The sequence below is a fragment of the Ursus maritimus genome, unplaced genomic scaffold (genome assembly GCF_017311325.1).
Source record: "Ursus maritimus isolate PB19 unplaced genomic scaffold, ASM1731132v1 scaffold_11, whole genome shotgun sequence".
Lineage (NCBI taxonomy): Eukaryota > Metazoa > Chordata > Mammalia > Carnivora > Ursidae > Ursus > Ursus maritimus.
Window position 1 is genome coordinate 52,095,298 of NW_024423453.1, and position 13,724 is coordinate 52,109,021.

Consider the following 13,724-nt stretch of genomic DNA (forward strand, 5'->3'; position numbering starts at 1 on the left):
GTGTGTGTGTGTGTGTGTGTGTGTGTGTGTGTGTGTGTAGTATTCTAAAACAAATACCAGCAAAGGCATCCTTTTAATTACCAGATTAATCTGCTCACAACTTTACAGTTGCTGCTCTTCTTGGTAAAAGCCAAACCTTTAATGATGTCCTACAAGGCCTCTGTGATCTATCAATACTTCCCACACAACACCTCCTCCGACTGTCTCCTGTCCTCACTCTGCTTCAGCTACACCAGAGGTTCTCAAACGTTGGCGCGTCAGCATCATCTGGAAGCCTTGTTACAGCAGACTCCTAGGCTCCACCCCCAGAGTTTCTGGTTCAGTAGATCTGAAGTGGGCCTCCTGAATTCGCATTTCTAACCAACTGCCAGATGCTACTCTTGTCCAGCGGGCATATTTGGACAACCACCTGCTACATTGTTCTCCTTCCTGTTCCTCAACAAGCCAGGCACGATTTTGCATAGGAGTCTCTGGCGTACTCTTCCCTTGTTCTGAGCACTCTTTGCTTTCCTCAAGATTCATTTTATTCCATCTCTGTTGAAATGATATCATTTGAGGGGCCTTCTCTGGCTACTCCTAAAATAGCATTCCATTTCCTCACTCTGATTTTCTTCGCAGCACGCATCCTTCGTTTGTTTCTTAGCCCGTCTAGATTGACAGCTCCATGAGAAAGAGACCTGGTTTTGCTCTCCTATCGTATCCGCACCAAAACCTTGTCTGGTAGGTGCTCACGTCACTTGTCCAACGAATGGATCATACACTGAGAAAGGAGGCCCAGGTCCTTGCTTGGGACGCTGGACAGGCAAATTCATTTCTTCTTGCCTCAGTTTCACCATTTGCGAAGGAAGTGGTTGGTTAATGCCTATCCTTCCCATCTCCGTGGGCATGAGCTCAAATCAAAAGAGAATCATGTGAACACGCCTGCGAAGCAGAGCAGTAAGTGAATAGCGCGCATTAATATGCTGTGTTTTCAGGTGCCCTTTCCCCGCACAGACAACACCCCCTTCCATTTTCTAGCTCCCCACACCTCCGCCCGCCCGGGTGACCCACAACCCCAGCTGCGGGCGGCCGCCGCCCCCGTCCCGCCCCGCGGGCCCGCGTCTGGGCACGCCCGCCCCGCTCCCGGCTGGCGCCCGCCCGCCTCCACCAGCAGCAGCAACAGCAGCAGCGCCAGTAGCAGTAGCAGTAGCAGCAGCAGCAGCAGCACCCTCCGCAGCGGCAGCACCCTCAGCAGCAGCAACAGCAGGAGCAGGAGGAAGGGGAGGCGCCGAGGGAGGGGTCCTCTGCCGCCGCGGGAGGCCGCATCGCCGTCCCGTCACGGCGTCGGCGCGGCCGGGGCCGAACCCGGAAGTGGCCGAGCCCGCGCGCCCGCCCGTCCCGCCGCCGCCGCCACCGCCCCGCACTCCGGCGAGCGCGGGAGCCGCGCAGGCAGACGGAGCGCGCCCGGCCGAGCGGGCCATGGCCACGGGGGCCGCCGCCGCAGGTGGTGGCGCGCGGTGAGGCGAGCGCGGCGCCCCCTCTGGGGCGGATGGAACGCGGCTCGGCGGGCGGGCAGTGCCGGCGTCCGCGGCTGGAATGGTGCTGGCGGCGGCGGTCGGTGCCTGCGTTCTGAAGCCCGAGAGGAGCCACAATGGAGACGCCGCCGCTGCCTCCCGCGTGAGTGAGCGGGCGGGCGGGCGGGCTGGCTGTGCCGCTGCGGATAAGCGCGCCGCTGCGGCGCGTGTCGCCGGCTGTGGGTGCTGTTCGGGGACGGCCGCCCGGTGCCCGCCGGCGGCTTCCGCCGGGAGTCGCCCGCGGGGAGCGGACGCCGGGGGCGGCTGGAGGTGGGAGCTGCGGGGCGTGACGAGGCGCGGTTCCCGCAGTCCTGAGGCGAATGCGGACGGAAACTCAGCCTGGCCAGGCAGTGACTTAAAACCCTGTCCAGGATTTCCAGGGAAGGGTCTTCCCGATCCCAGGCGAATAGAAGATTCGGGATGGGGCTGGGCATGGGGACTGTGCCCGTCCTGTGTACGCCTCCCTGGAATGCATGGGCTGCTGGTGCCCAGCTTCCACCCCCTTTCTGGGGGATGGAGATGTGCTGCACGGGAGTCCGTTGAAAAAAGGAAACTGGAAAGTACCAGACAACCGGTGTCTAAATCAATTGATCTTAGGTTGCTTGCTTCTCTGAATTTAGCAAAATTAATATCTGAGGAGCTTTTACATCACTCTAAATGAGCCACGGCTCTTCAGGGCATGTGACCTCTTTTACCTGGCACTGCAGAAAATTGTATCCAGAAACCAGAGCATCTTCTGTTTCCTTGGTACCCTGGGCGAATTAGTAGTGTAGCGGGCACAGGTGTCTTTTCCTTAGTACCCAGATACATCCGAGATTCCTGCAACGAAACTACTTTCCAGAAATAATAACAGCTGAGCAATTATTGTGGAAGATGCTGAAAGATTTGCATCATTCAATACAATATTTTTTTTTTGAAAGTATTTGGTAAAAGTGAACTGTAAATCTCCAGGAGTTTTGAAAATTTCAATTTTGATTTGCCTTCCTTAGGTTAGCCTTTATGAAGGAACAAGAGCTCTTTGAATCTGACTTTTCAAACCGCAAGCAAACCTCATTCTGAGAACGGTGTACCTTTTCATGAGAGCTTATTCATGGAGCCTTATCGTTTTTCACTTAGATTTGGCCAGCTTCACTCCATGGCAGTTGTACCGCACCAGCCTCTTGTGGTTATTTGGCAGAATTCCAGCCAAAATATGGATATTTGGCTTGGGCTGAATAATTTTTTGATGTCGAGTCCTTTTAGGAGAGCTAATAGGATCCTGGAACTACAATTTCTAAAAGCGCCGTACAGAATTTTTAGCTTGAGTAGAGCAGGTCATGGGGATCTAAGGAGTAGATGGTAAGACTGATGAATTGACCCTCCTGGGCTGGTAGAAGCAAGGGCTCAGTTGCTTCCTGATCACTGTGGCTTCGAGGGCTTTGTTTTCTGGTCATGTTCTTCAGCAGCTTTGGGAAAGCTCCTGAACCCTAGGAAACATTATGGTGGATTGTTAGCATCAGCAGCGTGAATACAGCACCAGCACATGGGTTCTGTCCAGGCTCAGAGGCAGTTAAGGCAGGAAATGTTACCTGTATATAGACAGCACATATTATATAGAATATACCATGTAGGCATGTTATCTGTAGTAAATCTGCCCCCTTTATATCTCTTCTGCAGGCCCATTTTACTTTTGGAGCAGAGGGAACTAAAGGAAAGAACAGGGGCTCTTAGAATGCAGGTGAAAAAAGGGTGTGGACAATAAGCAGGCTCTGGAGGGAGGGAGTAGAGACATAGAAAATGATTTATATAGACGTAATTGAAAATGAAATAGATGTGTGCGTGCAAATATTGATAAACTGAATCTAGGACAGATCACTTAACCATAATTTCGGTATCTAGCACAATTCTTTGGTAGTGAGACTCCATCAGTAATGCTGAAACAATGGCAGGCTGAGATGTAATGGAAAGCTAGGAATGCCAGCAGGGATGAAAGAATTGTTAAAACTACTTTTAATCATGGGTGGCTAAAGTTGGTGAGACTTCTTCATTGTTCATGTTCATTTAATAATAAATACAAATAGGGTTTATTTTCATTTGGTCTTTGTAGGATTAACCCTCAGTTCAGAGTTTGTTAGAATCAGAAATAGTTTTCCTTCCTATCCCTTGTCCTATTTGCCTTCACTCCCATTAGCTTACTTTTTCCTTCCACACTAAATCATGGGGTGCTGTGTTTGAGAGAATTTCAAGGCAGTGTCTTTGGAAGGAGCTTTATTGAGCCTCACTGGGCTAGAGCTTGGTAGATGGAAGCAGTGGAAGTTATAGGGAGGGCTCAGCCTTTCACAAGTTTAGATCTTTAGCCTGAGCTTTAAGGCAAGGCAGGATATTTGATGTGGGCTTAATATGCCTTGGGTGATGTGGTTGGAAGCAGGGACTCATCCTCTTTGAGTGAGTGTCTGTTTGTTAACTCATTAATTCTGCAGATATTTGAATGCCTATCTCTGCCTGGCACTGTGTAGGAGCTTATGCTCGTGCTTCTTTCCTAACAGCCAGTTTCACATTGTTTTCAAATTCCACCTTGCTGCCTTTGGCCTGTTAGCACGTTGTCTTGGAGGGGTAGAGGTTCCCTAGTTCCTTTGGGATAGGCTTGTTGAAATCAGGTTTTGATCTCTTGTACTCTTTCCACTCTTTGCCTTCAAGTTCTCCTCATCCTTTTTGATTCTCATGTTGTCATTGGGCTTTATATCTCTGCTTATTGTTTTTTGCATTCTATATGTGGCATTTAGATTCTCTTGCATTTTGGAGTCTGGGTGATAGGAGGATTATAGGACATATGCCTCTGATCGAACCTGAAGGTGTGTGACTTAAAACTAGATGTAGGGTAGTAAAGGAAATTCAGGTGGTAAACTGAGATGTGCAGCCCGGACCTTAGGAATGTTTCACACATTCTAGCTTTTATGGTTATTTTTGCAAAGGATTTTCATAATTATTAAGTTGAGGGAAGACCGCGGTATAGGATGGAGTGCATTCCTTTGACTGCCTCTCACTGAACTGTTTCTTAGCCCTCGTTTTCTTACTGGCTCCTCCTTCACAAGTTGGCTTTCTCTCTACAAGCCTTACGTTTTTGCTTTTCCTTCACAAAACTAAGCAAACATGCCTCAGATACAACCATATCTTGGACCAGTGATTCCACATCACTGGAGACTCTTGGCATCGGAGTTGTTCAAGCGTAGGCAGACAAACATCTTGTTGACCATGTTGTAAGGGATTTAGACAGCAGGAGATGGGTTGAATTAGAATAAAGGTTTTCAGAATTTTGGATTGCACTGACCTGTGAAGTTAAAAAAACTGAGGTCCAACAAAGAATTGCTAAGTTTTTTGTTTTGCCTAGCAGAAAAAAAAATATCGATAAAATAATAATTATCAACTCTCATCATCTTTTGGTAAAAGAAAGGACATTTTGGTGTCCCTTTCCAAATAAAAAGGACATTATCTCAGACTAGAGAATAGTGTTTAAATTGAATTAATTTTATTTTTTGAAAACTTACTACATTTTCCTTATTTTTGTCACAGACCAGTAAAAAGTTCACTGAAGTCTGACATTTGTGATCCACTGGACCAGATGACCTTTAATGTTCTTTCTACTTTTAAGATTCAATTACTGTGAATTTGGAACCTTGACACAGTTTACCCCAATATTCATTGGTTTGTCTTTTATAGCACATTGGAATGTATTCTTGTTTTTGTTTCACTAGATGTGAATGTAAATTGGGCATCTATCAGATCATAGGTGAATCTCCTCAGTGACAAAGATGTTTAAAATATTTAGGAGCAATAATGGCTGACAAGGTAATGTTGAGAGAAGACATGGATCAATGTGTGTTGAAGGAAGTGTTATATAAGGAAAATTCTGAGGTGTATTTCGGAACTTGAGAAGTGGATTTTGGAAATAGGTAACATTTCTGCAGTAGTCTTAAAATTTTCTGATGCTGGGAAATGGCTCACCCCCCTCCCACTAAATAGCCCCAAACCTTGTTTCTAATCTATACTTCCTAATGCACACAGTAGGCATTCAGTAAATATTAGTGAGTGTGCTTTCATGAAGGTGACTGTAAATTTACTCATCTGTGGCTGTTATGGAATTGCATCAGGAATGTTTATGAAAACAATTGAACTTCTTAAGATCAGAGGGAAGGTTCTTTCAAGGTGATACAGAGAATAAAAATTGCTTTTCAGATGCTCTTCTATAGAATTCTTCCAAATTCCAAGTGTATTTACTGTTTATGATAAGGGAGTTCAGGTTTTTCATTCATATTTATTGGGTGCTTACTATGACAAGGCTTTGGAGATACCTCAGAAAACAAAGTCCTTTTCCTCCTGGTTGAAACCCATAGTGAACAAATACATAACATAGTTACTGTAGTGCGTGGGTCAGTATATTTTATCTGTTATGTGCTTTACTGTTTTACATTTCAGACTATTGGCATTTGCTGAAGTGTTTTTTTGACCAGTTCTTTTCACTGATCCTGCCTTGAGAAATAAGCTCTTGCTTTCCATGACGCTACTTTTTTTTTTTTTTTGCTTTCCTTCTGTAGTTTTTAGGTTGCTAAATGTGATTTACTTTATCTAATTTAATCTTGTCAACACCCTTATGGTGTAGGTCTCTGTTGTCTTTTTTCAGATGGTAAGTTACTTTTCATCGGTTATCCGGTAGAGGAGAAGTTGGGACTCATTGATCACTTTTTTCCTGTTCTACATGGCTTCTCTTCCGCTACTGTTTGTTGGCCGTGGCAGCTCCTCACAAATGCAGGTCTTGGCCAGTTCTTTTTAATCAACTATTAATCACTAAGTTGTGGCTACATCTATGTCTTAAGTCTGGGCTCTAGATCTGTGCTTCGTCTTGCATTTTCAGCTTCTTACAGAGCATCTCAGCTTATGTCTCAGATTCAGCATGCCTAAAATTGAGTTCTCAGATTGACTTCCCTTTATAACATCTGCACTTACTCAGTGGAATAATCATTCTTCTGGTCCCAGATACCCAAAGCCTTGGAATGGTCTCTGATTTCTCTCTCTCATCATCTTCCACATCTTATCAGCTTACAGGAACTGCAGAGTCCTGGTTTCAAGTGTTCATTCTGACTACTTCCATTCTGATGAACAGATTTTATCCTTTGATACCTGCATTTTTCCCTCCTACCTTTTATCCTATTAACCTCTATGTATTCTTTCCTCACCTTTCAGTCCACCTACTGTTTTGACCCCAACAACATCTTAGAGTCACATCAAATAACTTACCAAACCAGTTACCTCAACCAGATGATCAGAACTCTATCATTTTGGCCTAATCTTATAGTATGTTCAAAATTATTATTTGCTTTTGACCTCCTAGAGTAAACTCTGCCTTATCACAAGGCAGGAGTCTCCAGCCTTTTCCTATCCCGTCCCCGGTTAAAACAACTTGGAATTCTTCCAAGGCCCACTTGGAACCCTGTCTTCCTTCACAGAGTCTTCCCTATTTACTCCAATTCATTCCAGCTGCTGTTTGCATTCTTACAGTATCAGTAACCCATTATCTTGCGCTTGTGTACTGACTTGTGCCATTCCCTAGAGGTTTCAGATGTGCCTCCCCACTTAGAGGGTAACTGGAGAAGTTTCCTGCCTTCAACCTCCCGTATATCTCTCACTCTGCGTAATGTTAGGGCATGCAGTCGGCATCTAGGCAGTGCCTACCTACTTGATTTATTAACAGTGGTGGTTGTCTGGAGTATTGCTAATAACTTTTGATTGAATGTTGCAATTAAAAATGAGGAAGGCCAGTAACATCCATAAAAATATGTCTCTACATTCAGTTTAGCTCCTAACCTCAACATTTTTCTTCTTAACTCTATATTTACATTCATGCAGTATTTAGTGCTTGCGCAGCTCCCTGAGGCAAGTAGGTGAGGTGTTATTATCTTTGACTTTCCCATTACATTTCATATGAGACATATTTGTGGAATAATAAAATCTTACTGTATAAGTAAACAGTCTGAAGCCCAGAGAGGCCAAGTGACTATACCCAAGGTCACTTGGTTAGTATTTGGTGTAGGCAAAACTACAATTCAGGTCTTCCAGCTCCATCTGGTCCTCTTCTAGTGCCTTTTCATTCAAGTGCTAGAAAATGTAGCCTAGTCAACTGAATCGTCAAATCAAATTGCTGCCCTCTCTTACTAGCCAAGTGTTGGTAATGCTAGGAAAAGTGGCGAAAGAAAGGCCAGAAGTGAGTTGATAAAAGACATGGAAGTGTTGGAAATGCATCATCAACCTCCTCCTCCCGATTTTAGCACCTTGTAAATACCCTACTCTGACAGGGCTTTGTTAACTGTTTATAACATATTCTTTAAAATAAGATCGATCTTGCATAAGGCATACTTTTACCCTGGTCCCTTTCCTGGCAATAGTCACTGCCAGGGACAAAAAGTGCCTGATTGTGCTCTGTTTGTCATGTAGGTGGGAGGGAAGGAGGGAGAGAGCTGAGTTGAACTGAAGCAGAGCTTTTTACAGCTCTATTGTTCTACTATCAGAGAGCAATTATATTCCAACTTCCATCAACCTCTCCACTTCAGACATCCCAACCACCTCCTCCTGCCAGTGCTTCCCCACACACTTAACATAAAGCCACACAACTAAATCCTAGGGGGAGAAGAGGGGATGTATGTGATTTCTCCCTCTGTCCTCCAATAGGTTCAGTGCTCTGCTTTCATTGCTAATCCGTTTTAGTAAAATTGGGCCTTTCCAGCTTTTCCAGCTCAGGGAAATCTGCAACATAACTTTTGGCAGTATATGTACAATACTGATGTATTCAGTGGCATTACCTTTTATTCTGTCACCATGCAAAGTTATTACAATATTGTTGACTATATTCCCTATGCTGTATTTCTCATGGTCGTGACTTATTTTATAACTGGAAGTTTGTACCTCTTAATCCCCTTCACCTGTTTCACCCCCCACAAACCTCCTCCTCTCTAGCAACCACTAGATTGTTCTCTAGATTTATGAGTCTCTGTCTCTTTTGTCATTGTTTGTTTAGATTCCACATGTAAATGAAATCGTATGGTATTTGCCTTTGACCTTTTTCACTTAGCATAATACTCTTTAGGTTCATCCATGTGGTTGCAAATGGCAAGATTTCAGTGGCATTATTATGATGTCTTGTAAGGTGTTCTCTGCCTAGATGGCAGGGCTCTTTGTTTTTTTTTTTTTTTGCGTTTCTCTCACTGATGCTTCCTATTCAGTTCCTAAAGGTCTTCATACTGAAGTTAAATCCAGATTCTTACATGTCAGTAGGGCAGACATTAACATTTTTAAGCTATATTTATTTGTTAATATGACCATATATTTGTAGATTATACTTAGTCTGCTGGCTCTGTACCTAATAAAAGTTTAAATGCCGAACACTTGAAGAGAAATTTGCAGAGAATGTCTCCTTGTCTTTAGCTAATTGCAAAAACTGAAACCACAACTCTGCTGCAAACCAAAACATGTTTCCAGTGGAGAAAGCCCTCTATTTTTACAACCTCTAAATACTATGGTGGTTATTTGGGTGAGATGGAGGGTGTGAGAGTATTTCGTTGGGAAACTGCAGAGTGACTTAACATATACTAGTTAAAATATTGGTTATGGTTGAATCTCTACTTCTAATATCTTGTCTTTGTGAATGGGAGCAGTGTTAGTATGATAATCAGCTTCTGAATGCAAGTTTAGCTAGGAAGACAGCAGAGGAAATAGGAGAGATGTTACAAGGTAATGGAGAAACTTCAGAGCAGTACAGCATGGATGGTGACTTTGAAAACAACAGCTGCTGACGTGAACTTGGCAGAAGTTTGTGAGTAATGGTGGGTGACTCATTGCAAGCAAGGGAGTCTTGCAGCTTTTGAGATGAACAGGCAGAGGGGAGAGCAGAGATGGTGGCCACCCAGGGGCTAAGTATTTGTGTCCTGAATGTGAAAATGTCTGGTCCCCTGTTAAATTTTGCAGCTGCATCATTCACATGAATTATAGCATTGTTTCCACCAGAAAACCCTAAAAACATGAACAGCCTATATTTTCTAAAGTGTTTGTTCTCAATCTGAGATGATTGTCCCAGGGTGGGAGGTAAGTGGGTGGTGGGACATATTACATCACCTTTTTAAAAAAAGTTTTTTAAATTATACATAGCTGCCTTTCACCCCTACTCCTGGAGATGCTGTCATTCTGATATACCTAGTCCTATAAAAAGGGCTTGCTTGAATCTTCATGTGAAAAGGGATGATTGTGTGCAGTTTGAAAAAATTGCTTGGGTCACGCTGGTCCTGTCCCTGCCATTGCGAATCACTGTTCCAGAGCAAATCCTGTATATCTAAAGAGATTATACCTCATTTCTAAGACGGCCTCAGAACCAACCTCTGCTTGGTTATGGATCTTGACTCTTTGAGGGAGACAGCCCTGTTAGAGTCTTTATTTTCTTCTTCTCTGAGAATTCATTTACTGCCAGTAGTGTGTTTTGGGACAGAGAGTTACCTAGTTACCTAGACTGAGAAGCCAACTTTGCCTGCAGCTGGAAATTTGCAAAAGAGTCAGTCACTGAAGAAGACTTCAGGATTGTCTGTTATAAAGTGCAGCCATGTATTGGGATCCAAACCCTTGGAAACCTCAACTGTTTTAAAGTATGTTTTGATAACAATAGGCTATTGGACAATTTTAAGACTGGTTACAGAGTGAGTATAGAGTTGGGAAGAGATTTAAAAATGAAAGAACCTTGAGAAAGTATCTCTTCCGGATAATTTAAAGAAGACAGTTCTCAGAAAGAGAAGCTTCTCTGGAAAAGGCTAGCTCCTGCTTTAGAAGGGAAGCCGGGAGAAGGTATAACTACACTTAACTGGTATAACTTAAAAGGTAAACCTTCACCTCCCACTTACCTGCTTCCTAGTATATGTTCATTTTCCACATCTGTAGTTTCAGGCATGATGTGTCATTTTATTACTCAGTTATGCTTCTGGATGAGAGCTATCTAACACAAAACCACATAGGAAGTGGAAAATTATGGAAAGGACTTTAGTGCTGAAAATGTAGCCCTGTGCAGCAGGGTGCTGTATTTCTAAGTAGCTCTCAGTACAGAGAACACTTAAAAAAATTCAATGTTATTTCGTACTTACTCCTTTAAGCCTTTGAATAACGTCTTTTCTTTGTAGAGTTTTTGGAGTACATCAGGAAAAGCAGGAGCTGAAAATAGCTTTAAGAATGCCCCAATATAGATATTGATTATTATATGGTAGCTGTCTTAAAGTTAATTCTCTAATGCAGGAAGTTTTAATTCATGATTTCTTAAGCAAATATAAACACTCTTGACTCCTATATAATATTCTTTCTAGGGCTGAGTTGTTTTTGCTTCCATTCTGAGCATTGAAAAGACTTCTATGATAGTTTTGCCAATCCTCAATATTATATTTCCCCTTTGTTGTAAACTCTTAAGTTATTAAACGAGAAGCAGATGTAAATCTTAACTTGCTATACACGTGGACATTCAGTGTTATGTGGACAGAAAGTTTGCATAGGTTGCATATATCTACATAATTTCCTTTGTCCTACTATTTTCTTTATGAAAGGATGGTGGGAAATAGCATTATGAGAATATGTCTTATACTATAAAATGTTTCCCAGTCTCCTCTGCCAGATCTGAATGTTCTTTCGTCTTTGGCTTCTAGACTTACTAGCTCTTTTTCTCAGGTCAGGTGTAACTCATCCCTCTCTCCACACACACACACAGGCCACAGGGAGTAGAGTGCACCATGCTGTTCTCCCACCTGTGGGCTCACCCACTGGAAGCAGTGTCTTGCACTAATTTATGTGTAAGGCCCCTTTAAAAACTCTCAAGGGGTGGGGAAACAGGACTTACATTCACTTCTATTTCTTTTTTTTTTTTTTTAAAGATTTTATTTATTTATTCGACAGAGAGAGAGACAGCCAGCGAGAGAGGGAACACGAGCAGGGGGAGTGGGAGATGAAGAAGCAGGCTCATAGCGGAGGAGCCTGATGTGGGGCTTGATCCCAGAATGCCGGATCACGCCCTGAGCCGAAGGCGGATGCTTAACCGCTGTGCCACCCAGGCGCCCCTACATCCACTTCTAGTATGCAAACCCTGGAACAATCAGATGCCTCAACTCGTGTTGACTCTTGGGGCTCGAAAGAATGAGCAAGGATAGCATCTATGGTTGATGATGGAGGTTACATTAATGTTTGAGTGCCTGGGTTTCATTGCTTTCATGACCATATATGAAATCAATGATTCCCTACATTTCTATCCAGCTAAAGTTTTCTTTCCAGCTCTAGACTTTAATATGCCAGTATGATATCTTCACTTGGATGTCTGATATCTTAGAAGCAACATGTACGAAGACGAAGCTCTTGCTCTTCCTACCCCCAAACTGGTTCCACTTGCAGCCTTCCCCATCTCAATTAATGGAGACTCTATCCTTCCAGTTGCTCAAACCAAAGAAATTGGAATCGTTCTGATTTTCTTTGACATGCCACATGCATTCTGTCAACAAATCTTGTTGGCACTACCTTTAAAATATACCCAGAACCCAGCCACTTCTCATCACTGCTCCTCCTCCTGCTGCTGCGCTCTGAGCCCCTGTCCCCCCCACTGCATTACTCTCCTAAATAGTTAACCCCCTTTCATCTTTGCCCACATTGACTATTCTCAACCAGCAGCCAAAGCGATCCTTTGAAAACATAAGGTGGATTGTGTCACTCTTCTGTAATGCCTCCCTGTTGCACTCAGGGTAAAAGCCAAAGTCCTTCCAGTGTCCTACAGCTCTTCATAATCTGCACTACCCTCTGTCCCCCAGCCCTAGCCCTGTTCTTATAGTTCCCGGAACACACCAGGCTCCTACAGGCTTTGCTCTAGCTCTTCATTCCTTCTGGACATTCTCTCACCTCCTGGTCCTGCTTTAAATCTCACTTCTCAGTTGGGCTATTGATGATCTGATGACCTTATTGACTCGTGTAAGTTGCATCACTCCATACTCTTGCTTCTCTTTACCCTGCCCTTTTTCTTCTATCACTCTTATTTTCTGATCTACTTCACTGGCTTATTCTGTGTATTATTTCTTCTCTCTCTCCCCTTGCCCCGCTAGACTTCAAGGTCTGTGAGGATAGGAGTCTTTGTTGGTTCCTTGTTCGCATGTATCCCAAGTGCCTAGAACAGTGCTTGGTACATAGCTGGCACTCAAATAATATGTGCTGAATGAATTTGTGAGAGATAATGTTTTAAAAATGAACAATCCTTTCAAAATGGGTCAGGAAAGGAAGAGGTGTGAAGAGAAATGCAGCAATAAATAATGATGTTCTCCTGTTCTTTGTGTGATACATATGCAAGTATGATTTCTTTAGGCTTAATTTGGTATCCTGATTTTTTTTTATTTAATAGCTTTATTGAGGTATAATTTACATGCCATAAAATTCAACTGTTATAATTGTACAATTCAGTGATTTCTAGTACATTTCTGGAGTTGTGCAGCCATCTCCTCAAAAAGTTCCCTTGTGTCCATTAGCAGTTAATCCCCCCTCCCTGCCATGGTACCTTGATTTTGTTAATTTTTTTGCCCCCAAGTCTCAAAAGAATAATTTATACAGCAGTACTAATATAGCCCATGCTCTTGAAAATTATGTTTAAATATGAAGTTAAGTATCATTGCTTAATGTAGGAAATGGTATGGAACATTAATGAAAAGAATGAGCTCGAAGAGTCAGACTGGCTTCAGTCTCACCCAGCTCTACTATTTAGTTACCCAAATTATTTTTTGCCTTCATCTTTTCATCTGTTAAATGGGGATAATAATAGTAATGACTTCACATAGTTGTTGTTAAGATTAAGCAAATAATGCAGGTAAATGACTTAGTACTGTGGCTTCTCTATAGCAAATACTCAATAAACTCTAACTAACATGATTAATCTCTTGTTACAAGAGTGTTGAAATTTGTGGGGCAAATAACCTGGCAGGTGGAGAGCAAAATTCAAATCAGATTCTGAGTTTTTGAAGTTTGTGTAAAATAGGATCCTGTTCCTGTCTTGTAATAGGTTTGTAAATAATATATGACTACAACAAATTGTTAAAAGCAGGTTAATTTCCAACACAGAGGATCATTTCTCAGCATTTTTATTTTGAGTTGTCT

At 43.0% G+C, this 13,724-nt stretch overlaps 1 protein-coding gene across 1 annotated transcript in view; it reads left to right on the forward strand.

Annotated features, from left to right (window-relative positions):
* The first annotated feature begins 1,533 nt into the window (after window positions 1–1,533).
* Window positions 1,534–13,724, forward strand: part of KLHL2 (kelch like family member 2) — a 96,401-nt gene continuing 84,210 nt past the window's right edge. Inside the window, exon 1 of the mRNA XM_040626418.1 lies at window positions 1,534–1,656. Coding sequence (XP_040482352.1) covers window positions 1,631–1,656 — 26 coding nt within the window. The 5' untranslated portion in view covers window positions 1,534–1,630. The remainder of the gene's footprint in view (window positions 1,657–13,724) is intronic.